Here is a 19,741-nt window from a genome sequence, read left to right as displayed (position 1 = left end):
AAAACAAAAGCAAAGCTGGAAGAACCACTGTGGGCCTGAAAAGGGCTGGAGAGGCTCAGGGGAGTCCTCGCCATTCAGAGGTGTAGTTTGTAACCCACCCATGGCTTTCCTTTGGGGCTCATCTAAACCTGAGCCCTCCGCAGTAACCAGCGCTGATGAAGTCACACTAAAGGAACAAAGATAAGAGAACAGACCCTCCAGTGAGTCTTAAGTCGCAAAATTACCAGTCATTCTAAATATACCCCTTACCATTAAGGTGTCCATTTGCTTTTGGGAGAAGGCTAGATCAATGCCTGGGAGTGCAAAGAGCCAAGCATGGATTTCTCCTACGAATTTCTATGCTATACTGGAACTAATTTTGGTCGTCTTCAACATTTCTTCAGACTACAGAGGTTAATAGCTATTAACATAGCTATAATATCATAATATTAGAAATATCAATAGTCTTTAAGATGAAGGTTATGTGCAGTACAACCTGCTTCTGTGAGATTAGGTATTGAGAGTTACTGATTAAATTACGTTGTCTTTTCTTAGGAGCTTGCTGTTCGGATGGGCTCTTCTTAGTTTTGCATAGGTCTGTGAGCCACTAATAGAGATCAGGGCTTGGATTGGGTGGCTACAGGCAATCTCTGTAGCATTTTATCTGCTGAAGCAGACCAGAGCCATTTTCTGATGTGCTTTCATTTCTCTGCTTTATGCTTTTTCTCCAGGCAGCTTCATCAGCCCTGAGCAGTCTGGGCCACGTGTACACGGCCATTGGAGACTACCCCAACGCACTGGCCAGTCACAAACAGTGTGTTCTTCTTGCCAAGCAATCCAAAGATGAGCTTTCTGAAGCCCGAGAACTCGGCAACATGGGAGCTGTGTATATTGCCATGGGTGACTTTGAGAATGCTGTGCAGTGTCATGAACAGCATCTGAAGATAGCCAAGGACCTGGGCAACAAACGAGAAGAGGCCCGGGCCTACAGCAACCTGGGCAGTGCCTATCACTACAGGAGGAACTTTGACAAGGCCATGTCTTACCACAACTATGTGCTGGAGCTGGCCCAGGAGTTGATGGAGAAGGCCATCGAGATGCGGGCCTACGCTGGCCTGGGCCATGCTGCCAGGTGCATGCAGGACTTGGAGAGAGCCAAGCAGTACCACGAGCAGCAGCTGGGCATTGCCGAGGGCCTCAAGGACCGGGCTGCAGAAGGACGCGCATCCTCTAACCTGGGTAAGGACGGAATGGCTTGCAAGAGCCAGGTCGATTCCATGGGCTGGAAATAGCGGGAGTAGCCCACTATCTTTGTGTTTTATTCTAAAGAATCTCTTCAATGTGTGTGTTGTATATTTCCTTCAGTTATATTTCCTTGGAGCCTGTCTGCTCTAAATCACATGATCCTTCCTGTCATCACAGGGCTCTAAGGATTAGAACTCTGAAATACTGGAAAAACAAAACACCCCAACCTTTTAATCTGTCTTGAGAGAAGAATGACCAGATTTATCTAATTAGAGAGAAGGGGAATGAAATGAGGATATAAAGTTATATTTGGTTTAAATGAAAGAGAAGCTGCTAGGAAGCCATCAATGAAAGAGAATTTGAGACGTTTTTGTTCAAAGGGGTTTCTTTACTTGGTGACTTTAACCCCACAGGAAGTGTATTTTTCCTCAATAGTATGTGTATTCACAAATGATATTGATAGTTTAGTATAAATGCAAAATTATTTTTTGAAAGATCTATTGAAATAAGATGGATTTGCAGTCATTATTTTGATAGTACTTGGTTATAGTTAAGATTTATATATTTGGGTGGATTTATATAGTAAGAGACACTAAATATTGGTAACTGGCTACTTTTTAGAAGATACTGTTATCTTGTCTCTATATCTAGGTATGGGTTCATAATGAATGGAAGGAACAGATGTGTTTGGAAGTATAAGCTGAACTCAGCCTTATGCCCGGATTTGTTCTATGTCCACAGGGACTCAGCAAGGGGAGAGGACAAGGAAAAAGTGACCTTATTGGTATTAGTGTATGCTTATCAGATATTAGTAGCAGCAGAATGTCAAAATCAGCCTCTTACGTGGCCTACAAAACCAAGGCACCTCCTCTCTATGTAATTTAAGCACTCCTCCTCCCTCCCCCACCTCTGGTTATCGTAACCATATGTTTCGTGAATATGGTTGTTAGAAAAAGTCTGGAAGTCCCCTGGAGATGACTCTGACGATGATATTGAGATCAGAATGAGAGTCGAGAGAGTCTGTAAGAACTACAGAAATAAGCTCTTGGCATTATATATTCGTTCAATGGATCAAGTATTATTGAATCAATCATTTATTGAATCATGTGCTAAATCCTGGAATATAGTAGTTGCCTTAAGGGATAGAGAAGTTTTTTTAAAAAAAGCTTATAATTTAGTTGGGGAAATAAGACTAATACATAGGACAACAGTGGCCTCCCTGCAAGACAGTGTTAATGTTTCAGTGCCATGCAATTCCTAGAAGGGAGACCCTGAGGGCTTGGACTAACCTAGAAAGCTTCTTGGAGAAGATTAGACCTCAAAGAATAGGTGAGATTTGGCCAAGAATGGGATGACATTGATAGTAAGGATTATGTGGAAGAAGTTATAAGAAAGTAGGTTGGCATATCTGAGGGATGGTGGCATGATTAGCCTTCAGAAATGTGCTCGGGTGGTAAAAGATTACTATGAAAACTACGCAAGGGATATGCTAGTGAACAGGACTTCCTGATGGTTTGGAAATGTAGGCCTAAGAAGATAGACTAGATATTTAAGGAAGACAAGTCAAGCAGTGGCACATAGGATAAATTGGAGGGCTTAGAACCTTAAATGGCTATGCAGCTTGGACTATTTAGATTTTCTTTATCATTTTGTATTAGTTTGAATTAGTTATATTTTCCAAAGACTTTGTTCAGTTCATTTAATTTATTGAAATAAACTTGTTTATAATATTTCCTTATTTTTCTTTTAATGCTTGTAGGATATATGCCCTCTTTCATTTCTGTTATTGGTAGTTTGTGGGTTGTTGTTGTTTTTTTACACCTGTACCATTTTCTAGATCATTCTAGCTTGATATTTATCAATTTTCTTGATCTTTTTAAAAAACTGTGTTTTTGTTAAATTTTTCATTGCTTGTCTATTTTCCATTTCATTTATTTCCAGTCTCATTTTTATCATTTCCTTCTTGCTACTTTCTTGTTTCTCAAGATTGAACTTAGGTCATTGATTCTAGATCTTTCTTCTTTCTAATACAAGTGTTTAAAAATATAAAATTTCCTCTAAACACTGCTGAAGGTGCATCCAGTAATTTTTGATGTATTAGGTTACCTTCAATAAGTTCAAAATATTTTCTAAAGTCATCTGTGATTTCCCTTTAACCCCTGTGTTATTTAGAAGTATTGTTTAAATATTAATATGTTGGAGGTTTATTGTTATCAAATTCTAATTTAATTTCATTGTGGTCAGAGAACATATTTGTAGGATATATATTGTATTTTCTATCTGTAGATTTTACAGTTGGTTCTTTTAATGAAAATTTCCATTTAACTGCTGAGATTTATATGTTTATTACATGTATATTTTTCTTTCCATAGCTGAGCCTAGATATTACAAAAGCTTTTATTTTATTTTATTTTTATGTGTGGATATTGCTTTATTTTATTCTTTTCAAACCTGTTATAGCAGCAGAGAATAAGCCTTAGATCACAGCCCTCCGTGGTGGCTGCTCCTTGCCCTGCATGATGAAGGGGAGAGAGGCTTTCACCCATTTTCAATTCAGGGTTGGGGAGAGGGAAACAAAACCTTTTAAAACATTGTCTACTAATTCCACGTCCGTTCTCTTAGCGTTGGACCATGTTGATTACCTGTTGTTGATGTTGTTGTTTTGTGATAGCTTGGTTGAGATATAATTCACATACCATACAATTTAAAGTAGATAATTCAGTGGTTTTTAGTATATTCTCAGAATTGTGTATTGATTGCCTTTTGTACTGAGTATTAGTGACATTTTATTGTTTCTTTTTCGTTGTTGTTAATCCTCACCTGAGGATATTTGTCCCATTGCTTTTTCAGAGAGAGTGGAAGGGAGGGAGTGGGGAGGAGGGATGCAATAAAGAGAAAGAGAGTGGGAGAGAGAGAGAGAGAGAGAAAAAGAGAGAGAGAGAGAGAGAGAGAGAGAGAGAGAGAGAACCATCAATGTGAAAGAGAGACATCCACCAGTTGCCTCCCCAATGCACCCCGAGGGGGGGTGGGGTGTGAACCCACATCCCTTTGGTGTTCAGGCCAATACTCTAATCACTGAGCCACACCAGTTAGGGCTATTGTTTCATTTTATATCCTACTAGAGGCCCGGCGCACGAAATTCGCTTGCAGGTACAGTCCCTAGGCCTGGCCTGCAATCAGGACCATCTTCCCTGGCTGCCCGCAGCTGGCCCAGCCCCTGCCGGTACCCACCCCCGGTTCCCCATTTGCCATCGAGTGATCGGAGCCTGCTGGCTTGGGGAAGGAACCGAGAGGTCGGCCATTCCCGCCCGCTTGCCAGCCCTGTCCCCCTGCCGCCACCCACTCCCAGTTCCCCATTTGCCATCGGGCGGGTGATCAGAGCCTGCCAGCTGGGGAAAAGGACCAAGAGGTGGTCAGTTTGCCTCATAGTGACTGATCGAGCGGTCGTTCTGGTCATTCCGCCATTAGTGTCAATTTGCATATTATCCTTTTATTATATAGGATATCCAGTAATATGGAATTATATCCAATCTTGTGAATGATACTTGATAGAGATTCTGGATTCTGATATATTTCTCAATAGTATTGATTTTGTTCTTTTCCCAGTTAACTTGACTGAATTTAGGCTCCAAATTCAGTCTTCTCTGTGGTGGGTGGCAGTTGAAATCTCTGTTGGGGTCTTTCACCTTTCTTTAACTGGGCTGCTTAGACTCTGCCTTTCACATATATATTTCAGGAGTTAGAGATGAGTTAGAATTTATATTCAGAATTTAAGGCCTCCTACTGTGGCTCTCTATGGGATTTTTTCCTCTGGTTCTTCAAGCCAGCAAGTCTGTGTTTTCCTACCTGAATGTTAGCCTCACCACCTTACATTAATTGGGGCTTGCCTTTTCGGAAAGAAAAGATGCTCTTTGGCATTTCAAAATGGGAAATTTACCCAATGCCATTCCCTTCTCCAAATGCTCAGCCCCAACCTCTCTATAGTTTCTCACTCTTAAGGTCGTGCTTCATTGCCTTTACACACATTCCTCCCCCAGCCTCCTCCACGCCTGTGACCCTCTTCCCCCACAGACTTCATCCTTATTGTTTATGGGAGGGTTAGAGTGAAAGGAACTCCTCCATTACGGAACCAGAATTCCTGCTATTCTTTTTTAATCCATTGCAATTTGATTTGCTTCTTTTGTCCCTGAAAAAAGATCAACAGTGAACTCCTCATGCTGACTGTTACGATCTTTTGACAAGTCTAAGTTTTCCTAACCAGTATGCAGCATTGGCGTGATGTACGAACTGTTCCTTGAAATTCTCTCCTCTCCTAGTTTCTGTGAAGCATGCTCTCCTAATTTTCTTCTTGGCTGCTCTTCTTGTGCCTTCTTCGTTGGTGTTTTTTGAAAATGGACAATTTAAAGTTACAAAAGTGGTACTTACTTTTGTAAAAAAAAATTCTTATAATACATAAGTGTAAAAAGTAGAAAAAGGAGATCCAATCCCTTGCATTTTTACCTTCCCCTTTCCCACTCAGAGTTGGTTAGAATCTTTTCAGACCTGTTTACTATGTACATAAACACATGGCAGTACAATCATATATGTAAATATACACATGTATGTATAGGTTGTTCCTGTGTTTTATTTCTTGATTTTTTTCTGTTCTTTATATATCTTCATCATTTTCAATTACTGCTTCAATGTGCATTGTTTCTAAATTTTTGTTCTCCAGCTCTGACCTCTGAGTATTATTTTTGCATTTCCAACTGCCTAGTGGATACTCCATCTGATTTTCATGCTGATCTGTTAAAGTGAGTACAAACATGACATTTTTTTCCTAAATTAATTGCTTCTCCTAGATTTCCTAATTTTGTTGATGACAGCCCCACCCCTCTGGCCATTTGTATTAATTTTCTATTGTTGTCGTAACAAATTGCCACAAACTAGTGGCTTAAAACAACACAGATTTATTCTCTTACAGTTCTGGAGGGCAAGAGTCTGAAATGAGTTCCACCAGCTCAAGCCAAGGTGTCAGCAGGGCTCACTCTTCTGCAGGCTCTAGGGGAGAGTCGGCTTCTAATGGCACCTGCATCCCTGGCTTGTGGCTTCGTCCTCCCCCTTCAGAGGGCATCACTCCAATCTCTGCTTCTGTCATCACATTGCCTTGTCTTCTGCCATGACTTCTCTTGCATCCTCTTATAACGACTGTTGTGATTCTCTCAGGGCCACTTGAATAATCCAGGGAGCGCTCCTCATCTCAAGATTCTTAGTTTAATCACCCCTGCTAAATCCTTTTTGCCATGTAAAGTAACACTCACAGTTCCCGAAATTAGGACGACAGCATATTTGGGGGAAAGGGGGCATTATTCAGCTTATCATACATCTTAACTTAGAAATCTAAAGTCATCATTGATTTTTTCCTTTTTTTTCTTAGTTGACTCTCAGTCTAACAGTTTTCAAATAAATATTCTCATAAAGGTCTTTTCTTTCATTGCCTCTTCCCAATTGCCCAGTCTAATGTATTATCTTACTGGTTGGGTTTTCTTCACAACCATCCCACCTTCCCATGTCTTCTCCATTCTACACATCGATAAGACTGACCCACCTGGAGCTATATAGTCCAGGCGGTCCTCGGTGCACATGGCATACCACATTATGGTCAGAGTCCTCACCTTTAAGCCTGTCATCCTTTCCATTCTTCAGTTCCACTGCTCTCTGCACATGCTCCTTCTGCAGACTGCGCTTCTCCATCTTCCCTGACCTCATCACATTGCCATGCTTTCTTGCTTTAATATATTTCCTCAAGCTGTTTCTTCCACTTAGAACTTCTGTGTCCCTGTTTTGCTTGTCTAAAGTGTACTCTCTTGATAATAAAATAAATTTCTTACCTTGTCTGAGCCCTGGTAACACTTTAAAAATGTCTTTTATTCTATTTATATTCAATCAGGAATTAGGCTTATTTGTATACTTGTGTGGATATCATTAGTGGATTAAAATCATTACAACTATGAACCACCTTCTACTCTGTAGTCTCTGCGTCACTGAGTATAATAAGCGGTACACAATATATACTTATTGGTTAGATCGAATGAGTCAAAGCTTATAGCAAGATATTGTGCCAGGTGATTGGAAGAATAGTGGTGCCTTTGGAAAGAGAAAGGAAAGCTGGGAGGAGGAATTAGTTTTGGGAAGCACATGATAAGTTTGATTTTGTACATGTAATATGAACAAATGGAACTGGAAGCAAGTATTAAGATGGCATCATCCTAATCACATTTATGAGATGGCGAAGGAATGCCCACCAGCAAATCTGAGTCAGATGCACAGAGTGGAGGGATCCAGGTGGAGCTCAGGGACAAGAGGGCTTCAGGGTGTGGGGACATGTCACTTACATGAGAGAAGCCAGTGGAGTCACAAAGAAGGTTATTTGACAATAGAAGCTTCTGAAATGGAGAGAACAGAGGTAAAGATGACAAGAAAGCTTTGTGCTTTGGTGGTCAGCATATACTAATATTTATTTATTCACCTTTCATTTGCTTTTAAATAAAACAAGTAGAAATGATTTAGACTTTTTAGATTTCTTATAAACAACAAAGAATAGCCTAGCTGTTTTCTAAGCATGTCTTACTTGTGAAAATGTTAATGTAAATTTTGGCTTGGAAAATGTCCATCTTTTTCTTTTATGCACAAATCAATTATAGTTGCATGGCATTATTTCTGAGGCCTCTGTTTTTTGTTTGTTTGGTGGCCTTCGTTATGGTTCTAATTTAGGCAGTTGGGAGTCAAACCTCAGTCAGACTGCAGAATAGGTCACTGGATTACAGCTTCAAAGTCCTTTCACCCTGAGCCTCACAAATCTTGTCATTTTCTAGGGAGCCAGACAGAATGGCCTCTCATCTTACTTAGAGATAAACTGCAATTAGTAGAGTGAAAAGGGAGACAATTAGAAGGATGGCTAGTTTCATTTCCCCTCTCCCCTCCCACCCTGGGAGTAATGTGTTAGAGTAAAAGTTTGGTAGCATTTCTGGTGGGTAAACATCATTTCTTGTATTTACAGTGCACCAGAAATGGTGAATCTCAGCTGTTCTAATTCTAGGATTTAAGAAATACCACCTACATAACTTTTATTAAAATTACATTAAAAAAATTAAATTCTGCAAATCTGAATGAGAAAATTTGGAATTCCCAAGGAAAGGGGGAACAATATTATATATTCTCTACATGATACATACACATAACTCACCGTAATTATATTATTCCTGAATAGATTTTATAAATTAAATCATTATTATGAACACATATAAAACTGAGTGTCCTAAAAAATATTTTAATAAATTTCTTTTGTGAGAGAAAAAACAGTTTTATAATATGTCAGCACTCTCTTTTACCTGTTTTTCACATTTCAGTTTTTACATGTTGGGTTTTCTTTAGGTGGAGAGAAGCTAGCTTTACAGGTAAAATGTTTATAATAATCGTATATAGTAATTGATTTACACGAATTGGGTGTGTTTCTTTGGAAATACACAATATGATTAATGGAATCATGTTTAAAATAACCGCTCAAGATGTCAAAGTGTCTGTGAGAACTCACATAGAAATTCTTGGTATAGCAATGTAATTTCATTATATTTGTGTTTCACAGTACTTGTTTGTTTTCCTATGAACCCTATGAGGTAAACTATTATTATTCCTTTTCACTGATGAGGACTCAGAGATAAATAAACATTTGTGACTCACCCAAGATTATAGAGTAAGAGGCAGAGTGGAGGCTCCGTACAGGTCTGTGATTCCATGTCCACAGTTCTTCCATGATGGAATGTTCTCATTAGAGTAGTGGATTCCAGCAGGAGCCAGGCTAGGATGACCTGGCCTAGGGCTAAAAGCCAAAGATGCTTCTTGTTCTGCACGTATCCATTCTCCTACCTTGCCTCCCTATCCCCCAGCCTACACAGGAAGAGGAACAAGAGGGAGCACCGCTAGACGGGCTATCGGCCACCCTGAAGCAGCGGCCCCTGCTCATGCTTGAGTATCAGGCAGCAGCATTCCCAGAGGCATAGGCACCGATAGCCTGGAACGGCTTTCCTCTTTCCATAGTGCCCATTGGCTGTTGGTTACTTGCACTGAGCTAGACGCTTTGCATACATTGTTTCATTTCATCCTCATTACAAAGCTATGTGGTGGGCATAGGATTTGTTCCATATCCATGCAGTTTATAAACAGCAGAGGCAAGACCCGAACCTAGGTCTGCATGCTCTCTTCTACTACCGCCCACAGGACCCCTCGAGACCTGCTCATTGATTGAACAGTGGTTCTTCTGCCTGAGAAGCATAGACGAGACTACACAGATTGTCAGAGTTTAATACTGTCCATAACATAGGAAGCCAAGCCACACATCCCAGCTTTCATGCAAAGCAGTTCTTAAGAAGGGTCATGAAAAGGGAAAATATAAATACAGGGAAAAAAAAATGTGTCCTAGAGCCTGAAACAGATTTTTCTAGACATCTAAAAGAAAGTAACAGGAATGTGCTTTCCCCGTTGGAAAGAAATGAGGAATGGAGAGCATCAACCAAAGCAGGAGATTTTTCTGATCAGGCACAGAGGACTCCCAGAAAGTGATTCAGACCCTCATTAAGGTTATGACATGCACATCCTGCACTGTGGCCCACACCTCTCAGTGCCTAATAAATATTAATAATATTTATTCTCTCTTTTATGTCAAGATTTGTTACCCGGCTTGTCTAGACATTGCTATTTAAAAGGAGCTGCGATTTGCTTACAGATAGAGCACGTCTGTAAACATGTGAGCAGGAACAGACGGGGCAGTAAATCCTGGTCAGAGCTGCACTTGGGGCTGTTGCAGAAGAGGCTGCAAAACTGTTGGAATAATGAAGTGGCTGCTTGCTGCCAGGTCCCAGAGTTCTGTCTCCAGCAGGCAGAGTCTAGCAGTAAATTAGCTTATGTTTCAGCTTGGCAGTTGGCACTTGGTTCATTTGTAGATGCTAATTGTAATCTGATGTTATCAGCAGCAGGTAATTGAAATGGGCTTGATGAATTACTTAATTTTCTTTAATAGCTGAGTCTTCAAGAACTGAATAAAGAAGATAAGGTGATCTGGAGCAAAATACAACAGCTCTATCTTTCTAATTAGTGCTCGGAGGTTTTTCCTTCTTTACACAAATGATTATGAACAAGTGAGGCTGAATAGGTTTATGAGTCAAAAGCCCCCACGGGGGCATTTCCCATTAGACAGCCCAGTCCTGAGCATTGATAACACTTCTGTTAGGACTTCAGAAAGGAACACTTGAGTGGTAGCTTTGTAGAGCATTGGTTTCTGAACACAACTTTGTTGTCCCAGACTTAGGTGGTTACTGCCTGCTGGGGTACTGCCATTTTGGTACTCACCCTACCTTTAGCCTTTATTTTGTGGCCATTTTTTGTGAGCAGTGCAGCCTGGCATCATGCAGTAAGCAGGGGAGCCTCTCACTGATGCTAATCATTGGCTCCTACCACCCATACCTGGCACTGGCACCTCCCACACCTGCCTGCACCTAAGTCTGTCCATCTGTAGCAGTTCCTGTCTAGCCCTTTGCTTTGCCAGCAATGATGGGTGCAGATGTGATCCTGGGTCCTACCATCTGTGCTGGACGCTGCATACTGGACTTACGCCACGTGACTATGATAAGCTTTGGGGTCTTTCTTCTGCAATCACTTGGCTCTGCTTTTAGTCTCATCTTTTTTCCTTAAGGAACCCATCTGTTGTGAGGTGACTTATGAGGAATTTACTATTGACTGATTTCTTGAGAAAATCAAAATAGTAGAAGATGTAGAGTATTAGAATCCGGTCTCTTAGATAGACATTTGGAGCAGATGTAGCAAGTGATTATTCAGATCGCCCCTGTGGTTCTCCTTCACAGCAAATTCTGTTAAAGAGAACGTATTGTCAGAGGTGAAGATTCCATACACAGGAAGGAAAAAATAGTTCTTCTCTTTATACCTGGCATATTTATCTTTCAAAAATCTTTAACGTTCAAAAAGTATTTATTGAATACCTACTCTGTGCTAGAAACGATGCCAGTGGCTGTTTGTTAAAGCAGGCATTTTAAGTGCTTGAAGTAAAGTACTTGGTGATTTCAGAAAGTATTACGTGGGGTGTAATTCTAATTGAGGGGGTGTCAGAAAACTCTTCCCTGAGTAGGTGGCCCCAATTTATCTTATTAATACCATTTTCTGCCGTTCCACCCTTCACACTCACTGTTCCCCACACCCAAGTCCTTGTATTCCTCCCTGGCTTTCTTTATGCCATTTCTTCTGCCCTGAGTGTCTTTCTCTGGTCAAGCCTGTGAAGTCTTATTTATTCTTTCAAACTTCAATCAAATATCTCTTTATTCTTAAATCTTCCTCTCAGGTTCTTCCAAGAAATTTAGCGTTCGTCTGTATTCTCCTACCATTTTTGTACATAGCACTTATTAAGTATTGTAATTATTTTCCAACTAGATCATAAATGCCAATAATGGGCAGGATATGTATCTTAGCTTATTTGTGGCCTTATCCTAGTGGCTAATGCTTGTACTATAGTGGGTATACCATCCAAATATATAAAAGGCTAAGCGGCCATCTGACCTTCCAACCTTCTGACCTGCCGGTAGGTATGATGCACACTGACCACCAGTGTGCAGACACTCAATGCAGCAGCTGCCGAGCTGCGGTGACTTGGCAGCAGTGGTTCTCCGGTGACGCACCCTGGAACCAGAGAGGAGGGAGCCCGATTCCTTGCAGGCTGCATGATTCCACCTTCAGCCATGGGTTATGTTGTTGCTGGGGCACTGTCGGCCCTGAATCTGGTTTACTGCACACTTGCATTTGTGTTCCACACCCTGTGTGACAGCGATACCCCTCGGGAGATGTTAGAGAGCCGATTTCGGCCTGATCTCAGCAGGCCAGGCCGAGGGACCCCACCTGCCTGCCCGAGGTCTCCACAGATGCCTTTTGAGCTGTGGTACCACCCCAGGTGTGGTTGGCCAGGAAAGGACCGCGGGAGGTTGGCTCCAGGGTGTATTGGACCCATCTCGCCCAGTCCTGCCCCACTGACCACCTTCTAATTAATTTCCTTTCAATGTGCATGAATCTGTGCACCGGGTCACCAGTATAATATATCTTGAATGGATGAAGGATGATGTGAGCCAAGCACTATGGAAAATGTCAGAAACTAATAATTGGAGTCTAGGGTTCAAATAATTACTCTTTCATATTTACGATTTTCATCCATTCCCTGCTGCTTCTGATTCCATAGCCCAGGGTGACTAATTCTGGGAACCAATGGCAGTTTCTGTAAATAAACTTTGGACCTTCATATTCTTGTCAGTGTAAATGATGTCTAAAACGCCTTACTATTCTTTAAAGCTCAAATTCTATTTTCTGTAGAAAGACAGTGTATATGGAAGCTGAAACTTGATTCCTAAAGCCTTTTAAATGAACCAAAATATAATCAGCTTGAGAGTTAAAACAGCAGGTGGTGATTAGGTTTTATGATATCATTTTAGTTTTACTCCTTACTGGTAGTAGGAATACAGAATTGAGTAGATTTTTTGCCTTTCTTTACATAGGCCTTTGGCCTATAGCTGGATGAGACAGTCTGATTAGCAGGCTAACTAAAAATATATTAACCTTTTTGTGTTTGTTTGTTTGTTTTAATCCCTCACCCGAGGATATTTTTCCATTGATTTTTAGAGAGAGAGTGGAAGAGAGAGGGAAAGACAGAGAGAAATATCGACGTGAGGGAAACACATCGATTGGTTGCCTCTTGCACGTGCCCTGACCAGGGCCCAGGCCAGGGAGGAGCCTGCAACCAAGGTACCTGCACTTGACCAGAATTGAACCTGGGACCCTTCGGTGCTCTATATTGGCTAGGGCTCAAACTGGCTAGGGCTATATTAACCTTTTTGGGTGTTTATCCAAGAAGTTTACAAAACACTGCTAAAATGAGATCCTTTGTGCAGCCTTGAAGAACCCTAATATTTATTCCTTTTGGACAAGAAAATCACTAGGGTCTTACACTGTTTCTTCTTTTAAGTATATGAACTAACAGTCTATTCTCCTCTTCATTTAACATCTAGCCTTAGGAGACTTTTTAGGTATTCAAATAACAGGTTCCATAGAGAATATATGAAAAGGCCTTTGTGATCTTTTCAGCACACCTTTGAAGTGGCAGAGAAGTCATTAGAATAAGAAATGGAATGCCCCGGCGCCAACACTATACTTTTTATGCAGTGTTTCGTTAGTTCATTTAAACATTCAGAAATAGAAGGCTCATTATTCCCATTTGGAAATGAAAAACCCAAAGAACAGAGAGGTTAAGTTGTCAAAGGCCCCACAGCGAGTACTGAACGGGAAGTCAGTGCCTTTACTCTCTTCTCTAAAAAGAAGGGCTACCATCATTCAGGGAAGAGCTAAAGCTCTCGTGTTTTCACATGACAAGGACAACTTGACATTGTAACTGGAAGCTGAGCATTTCTTTTTGCCCACAGCTTTTCATTCTCACTCACTGATCCCCGTTTTGCAAGCACACCTACAGACTGAATGCAGGGCAGAGCGAGGCTGCTTCTGTACCACTTCAACTCTCCCCTGCTCCCCAGCATGAAATCCACAAGAGGCTCAAGTGTTTAAGACTCTCTTCAGCATAATTAGTAATTTCAAGGCACCTTCAAAAAGTAGCTTTCACTAAGAACCATTTTCAGCACGTTCTTCCAGAAAGTCTTCTTAAGGCTCTCTCTGACACAGCAGAAAATGCATTTGTTGAATTGGATTAAAGCCGGAATGCGACTTTTCGTTGGTATTGCTGACTCAGCCTGTCCCCACTTGACTTTTAAACAGCTTTGTTAGCTCCTGAGTACAGGCTCTTAGTTTTCAACGGATTTCAGAAACTGGTCCTTTCTGTCCTCCTTTGAAGAGTTAAGTTACTCTGGGAAGTGAGTGCTTTCATTTTCTCTTAAAAATTGCATTGGTGCCATTTAAAATAGTTCCAAGAGCAATTAAAAAGTGAAATAAATGCTTTGTTGTTATGTGCCCAATGTGCTTGTAAAGGAAGCCCGCATCAGAACAGCCCAGTGGCAAAAAGGAACAGATTTGTGTTCTTCAGCCAGAATGTCAGAGTTGGCCACTTATTTGAAACAACAACAGTTTTGCAATTGTGTTTTCCTGATTCAAATGGAAGGTCCCATCAAATCCATTACCTAATACCAAATAAGACAAAGACAGCTTATAACATGGCCCAGCTGCTGGAGTGCTCTGGAGGGAGACATAATATGCTCTGTGACTCAGTAAGCAGAAGGTAATGGACTAAGAGTTATCAAGCCCTTCACAAGGAGATCTGGAGTTTAACCAGAAATTTCAGACTGCCAACCTTAACAAAACAGATGGTGCGCTCCAGTTCGCGGCACCATCCGGCGAGCTGGCATGTCTGCCTTGACAACTCCTGGTACTTCTTAAATGCCTGATGGAGAAAGACGTTCTCTTTGTCATCAGTGAAGAACTTGCACTACTGTGTGTGTGATAAAGGGAACAAGAAGCACCTACTTGCTAAATCCTTTGCTAAACACTTTTATGATCTGTCTGTCCTCTGGGGCTTTGACATTTTTATATGAAACACCCTGTTGGACTGTTCTTTTTCCTTCTGGTACTATAGAAACCACTCAGATTGTGTGCTGATTTCTCTTCATTTTGATCACTGAGAGGCCCCGTTCATAAATGGCTTCCCCTCACCACCAGCGTTATGGGTTTTTTACAGTGTTATTTAGCTACGGTGACTGTGTTATATAATTTATCACCAGGACTGTTTCAGGCACCATCAGGATATAGAAGATAGAGTCCCCTACAACTAGCACACATGTGAAGAACCTGACTGCTGGACTCAGATGGCCTGGCTTTGGATCTCAGCTATGCCACTTCATGGCTTTGTGACCTTGGCTTAGTTGCTCCCCACCTCAGTTTTTTAATCTGTGATGTGGGCACGATTATAGTACCTATTTTACAAGATAACTGAGGATTGAGTCAGTTGTATGTAAAGTCCTAAGAACAATACCTGGAACATAACAGACATTACAAATGTCTTAATCATTATCATAGTTTAATATCATGTGTGAGAAGAGTATAGCATTTAACACAAAACTAAGATGCTAAAAGAAAGGTGAAAATGTTACTGAAATACATATCATTTCTTATCGTTCAAAATATTCTGATCCATTGAAAATAGGAGGTGGTTATCAGGGGTCAGCAGTACATGTTATTTGATTTCTTCATCTCTTTTTTGTTCCTGGCTTTATTGAGATATAAGCGGCATATAACATGTAAGTTTAAGGTGTACAGTGTGACTATTTGATACATGTTTATTTGTGAAATGCTTTATCACAATAAGGTTAGTTAATACATCCTTCACCTCATATAATTACCATTTTTTGTGGATGTTATGGTGAGATCATTAAAGACCTACTCTTAAAGCAAGTTTCAAATATTGTTAACTATAATCACTATGCTGTACATTAGATATCTTGAACTTATTCATCTAATAACTGAAATTTGTACATCTCCCCATTCCCCCCACCCCCCAACTCCTGGCAGTCACCCTTATATGCTGTTTCTATGAGTTTGATATTTTTAGAATCCACATATAAGTGAGATTATACATTTGTCTTTGTCTGGCATTTCACTTAGCATAATGCTCTCAGAGTGAGTGTGTGTGCTTTTGTTATTGTTTAGTTTTTCCCCTGTGAGATTTCCCCTGTGGCAGACGCTTTAAGGAGGATATTTCCTGTGACTCTACAGCAAGAGAATGGGCAAAGCATGGCTTTGAAGTGATGTAAACATTGGCTCAGCCCACTTCATAGCTATGTACCTTTGTATTACTTAACCTTTCTGACCCTCAGGTTCCATCCTCTGGTGTTATAAGGAGACACTACCTCTTTAAGGAGCTTTCTCATATTCACATTGGTGCTCTTCTGCACCCTTGCAAAGCACTGTGCCTGACAGCAGGGAGCACACTTTTCCTGCCCTTGGTCATCTTCCTTGTCCATCTCTCCATTCAGCCTGCGAGCCCCAGAGAAGCTGCAGGCTCCCCATCTGATGCATTTGTATTCCCAGTGCTTAGCTCTCTGCTTGTTAATCTTTGATGCTGCGTGAATTGATGAGTAGTGCTTAGCACATAGCAAGCACTCAGTAAATGGTACTGCTGTCATTATGCTCGGAGAGATTTGTCTCCTTTAAAATAAGCGTACAGATGTCTCCACTCATCTCAATTAGCTGTACGTTCAAATGCAGACTTGAGTAAGGAATGACCATCACACAGCAGTTTTGGCTTCCAGAAGGTTTTTCCCAAAGAAAGACAGTTACTGCCAGTTATTTTATAATGGTAAACCAGATCTTTGAAACTCTGACCAGCGATCTCAGGGCATAGTCTTAGAAGAACTTGAAAGAATATGTGGTAGATTTCCAAATCATCTTCCACTGTGAAACCTGGTAAAGTCACCGCTTCCTGCAATTCTCAGAGGGGAGACACTATAGCAACCAGGACACAGAAGCACCTAGGCTGGGTGTCAGGCCTGGATTTGAATCCTAGCTCTGCCATTCATGAGCTGGGTAGCCTTCGGGAAGTTATATCAGCTCTCTCAGCTTCCCTTTCCTCATCTGTAAAATGGAGGTAAGAATAGAACCTCCGGACTGGGTGTGGGAGCTGCAGCTCTTCTGAGGATTAAATGAGACAATGTATGTGAAGCGCTTTGCCTGATGCCTGGCACACAGTACAGGCTCAGGAAGTCACGCTGGTATTGCACTGAGACTCCCTCTGCCTCGGGCACTGCTGGCACCACGAGGCTCTTTTCCTTCTTCTCCACTCCTGCTCCGGGTGATGTCAGAGCTCGAGAGAAATTAAAAGTCCATAGTTCTTCTTTGTAGAAACATGAAGATTCCTAGACGGATGATCGGAGCTAGTTCCTTTTGTGCTGGGGGATTAGTTAGAAGAGAAGTTTCCTCCCATGCTGGTAAAAAAAAAATGACTTTCTTCCTTTATATGGTTTTAACTTGCAATGAGCCCGTTTTCCCTGTTTTAATATTTTAGACCTTCTAGATCTTGAAAAGCATATTGTTTTCTTCTAAATGTGTTTGTAATGATTGCAGAAGCAGTTGTAAAGTACATGCCTGACTTTTAGTCTGTCTCTGTGCTAGGGCCTTCCTCCCCTTCTTCATCTTCTCTGTTTTCCCTTGAAGAAGAGAAGCATACTAAATGTTGTCAAATAATAGCAGTTCTCTTTAACAAGCTTGTTCAGTTAAGTTTTTTCTCACATTCATTACTCATTATTCCATTTGGATATTTATCCCTGGTAGATTTCTGAATCATGTAAATTTCTAAATCATATCTATATCTATCTATCTACCTATCTATCTAGATAAATATATAGATATATCAGTGCTCTCCAGCACAAAGTTATACTTGAAAGATATGTTGGAGTCATATTGGGAATGGTTGCAAAGCATGATCTATCTGGCTTATCGGTTATTTCCTATATTTCTGATCCGTAATCAGACGCGTTATCCATTGCGCCACTGGCCCCTTGTATTTCCTTTATTTCTGTAGTATTTTAGTGGTGTGTTCTCTCTGACTTTTTCTGACTATGAGCATTGGCCCACAGAAGATGGTTTTAATATTTCATTAATTTTCCATTTCTCTATTTGCTCATCTACTCACCCATTCTTCATCCATCTGTCCATCAAATAACTTTCATACACCTACCATGCTTGAAGTATCGTTCTGCAAGCCTAGACTCAGTGGGCTGGGCGTTAAGGGATGTGTGTTTTTGTTCCAGTTCTGCCATGAACTCACTTTCCACAGAGTGGAGAAGGTAACCTGTAGCACAGCGCTCTTTCTGCCTCTGCCATTTTTCCAGTTCTGCCATGAACTCACTTTCCACAGAGCGGAGAAAGTAACCTGGTTGCACAGCGCTCTTTCTGCCTCTGCCATTTTAGAGTACATGCACATAGAAAATGTGACCACTGCCTGTGTGCCATGGTTGGACATTTCACATCCCTTGAGGGTCATGAAAGAAGTACAGATGGCTCTGTTGTGCATTTAGGCACTTTAATTTGTGTCAACATTCAAGCTGTCTTAAAAAAAAAAAAGACAACTCACGTTATTCTGGGGAATCTCATGGTGGTGGTAATGTTTATGAATGACATTATGTCCATCATATCGTTTTGGCTTGTCTGATGGTTTCCTGAATGTTACATACTCATTTTGTGAAACCATTCACAATGGTGGACAAGGAATGTCAGAAAAGTCCAACCCTGATTTTTCTTTTTTGCCTTTCCTTTGTTCTGTTTTTACGGCTCCAGTAACAGGAATTTTATTACAGCAGTTTGTGTCCTCAGCTCTTTTGCTGAGGCTCTGCATAATTTATGATCTAGATTCCAAAATGTTAGTGAATTGCTCCACCAGAAATAATGGAATGTGACAGCAATGGATTCCACATTCTTGGCCCAAATATTTGTGTCTGTGGTTTACAAGTCATTTCAGAGCACGATTGCTACATTGTTCAAGCTGTTACTGGGAATGAATTCTGACAAAATAAGAGAATCTGGGTAATTATAAAAACACAAAATGGGCCTAGGCAACAGTATTCGGCTTATGGGTATCTGGAAGAGCATGTCCACTCCCATCCTTCCCCTCCCACAGACATAGTTCCCGCTTCTGACCTAGGCCACAATGTGGAATGTTAGGTATGTGATGTAGATTTCCGAGTATCTATTGTAAGAAAGGTATATATGATCTATGGATCAGCATTTACTGGGCACTTATCCTGCCTAAATAAAGTAGGTATGAGCCTTTATGATGTACCCTTGGAAGCATCCCTTTTTATTTTATTTTTTAACATTTTTATTGATTTTTAGAGAGAGAGGAAGGGAGAGAGATAGAGATAGAGATAGCGATAGAAACATCGATGAGAGAGGAAGTTATAGATTGGCTGCTTCCTGCATGGCCCCCACTGGGGATCAAGCCCGCAACCTGGGCATGTGCTCTGAAATGGAATCGGATCTGGTTCCTGGGTCAGCGTTCAACCACTGAGCCACACCAGCCAGGTGGCATCACTTTCTTTTTAAAGTTTTATCTTCCTGAGGTGAATGCCTGGTAAGATAGTGAATGATATGTCTCACATAAACCCATATATTCATAAAGCTCCATAATCTGTTTAATTTTTTTTGTTGAAACACAGTTTTATTAGCTATATCTCCCAACTATTTCAGAAAGATCTGAGAATAGAGCCTACTTTATTTTTATTTATTTATTTATTTTTATTGATTAAGATATTACATATGTGTCCCTGTCCCCACATCACCCTCCACGCTCATAATGCCTAGAATAGAGCTTTGCTATCACATTGCGGTTGCACAGTGAATATTTGTTGAGCAAATGTCCTAAGGCCTGACATGGAGAGTGAGAGAAAGGAGCATCTTCTAGAGCAGTGATGGCGAACCTATGACACGCGTGTCAGAG

At 40.9% G+C, this 19,741-nt stretch overlaps 1 protein-coding gene across 1 annotated transcript in view; it reads left to right on the top strand.

Annotated features, from left to right (window-relative positions):
- Positions 1-19,741, top strand: part of TTC28 (tetratricopeptide repeat domain 28) — a 394,102-nt gene that overhangs the window by 268,316 nt on the left and 106,045 nt on the right. The window contains 1 exon segment of the mRNA XM_015562870.1: positions 711-1,218. Within this exon segment, the coding sequence (XP_015418356.1) occupies positions 711-1,218 (508 nt within the window).

This window comes from Myotis davidii, unplaced genomic scaffold, assembly GCF_000327345.1.
Source record: "Myotis davidii unplaced genomic scaffold, ASM32734v1 scaffold478, whole genome shotgun sequence".
In the NCBI taxonomy this organism is placed as follows: domain Eukaryota; kingdom Metazoa; phylum Chordata; class Mammalia; order Chiroptera; family Vespertilionidae; genus Myotis; species Myotis davidii.
This window is presented reverse-complemented; position numbering and strand designations above follow the sequence as displayed.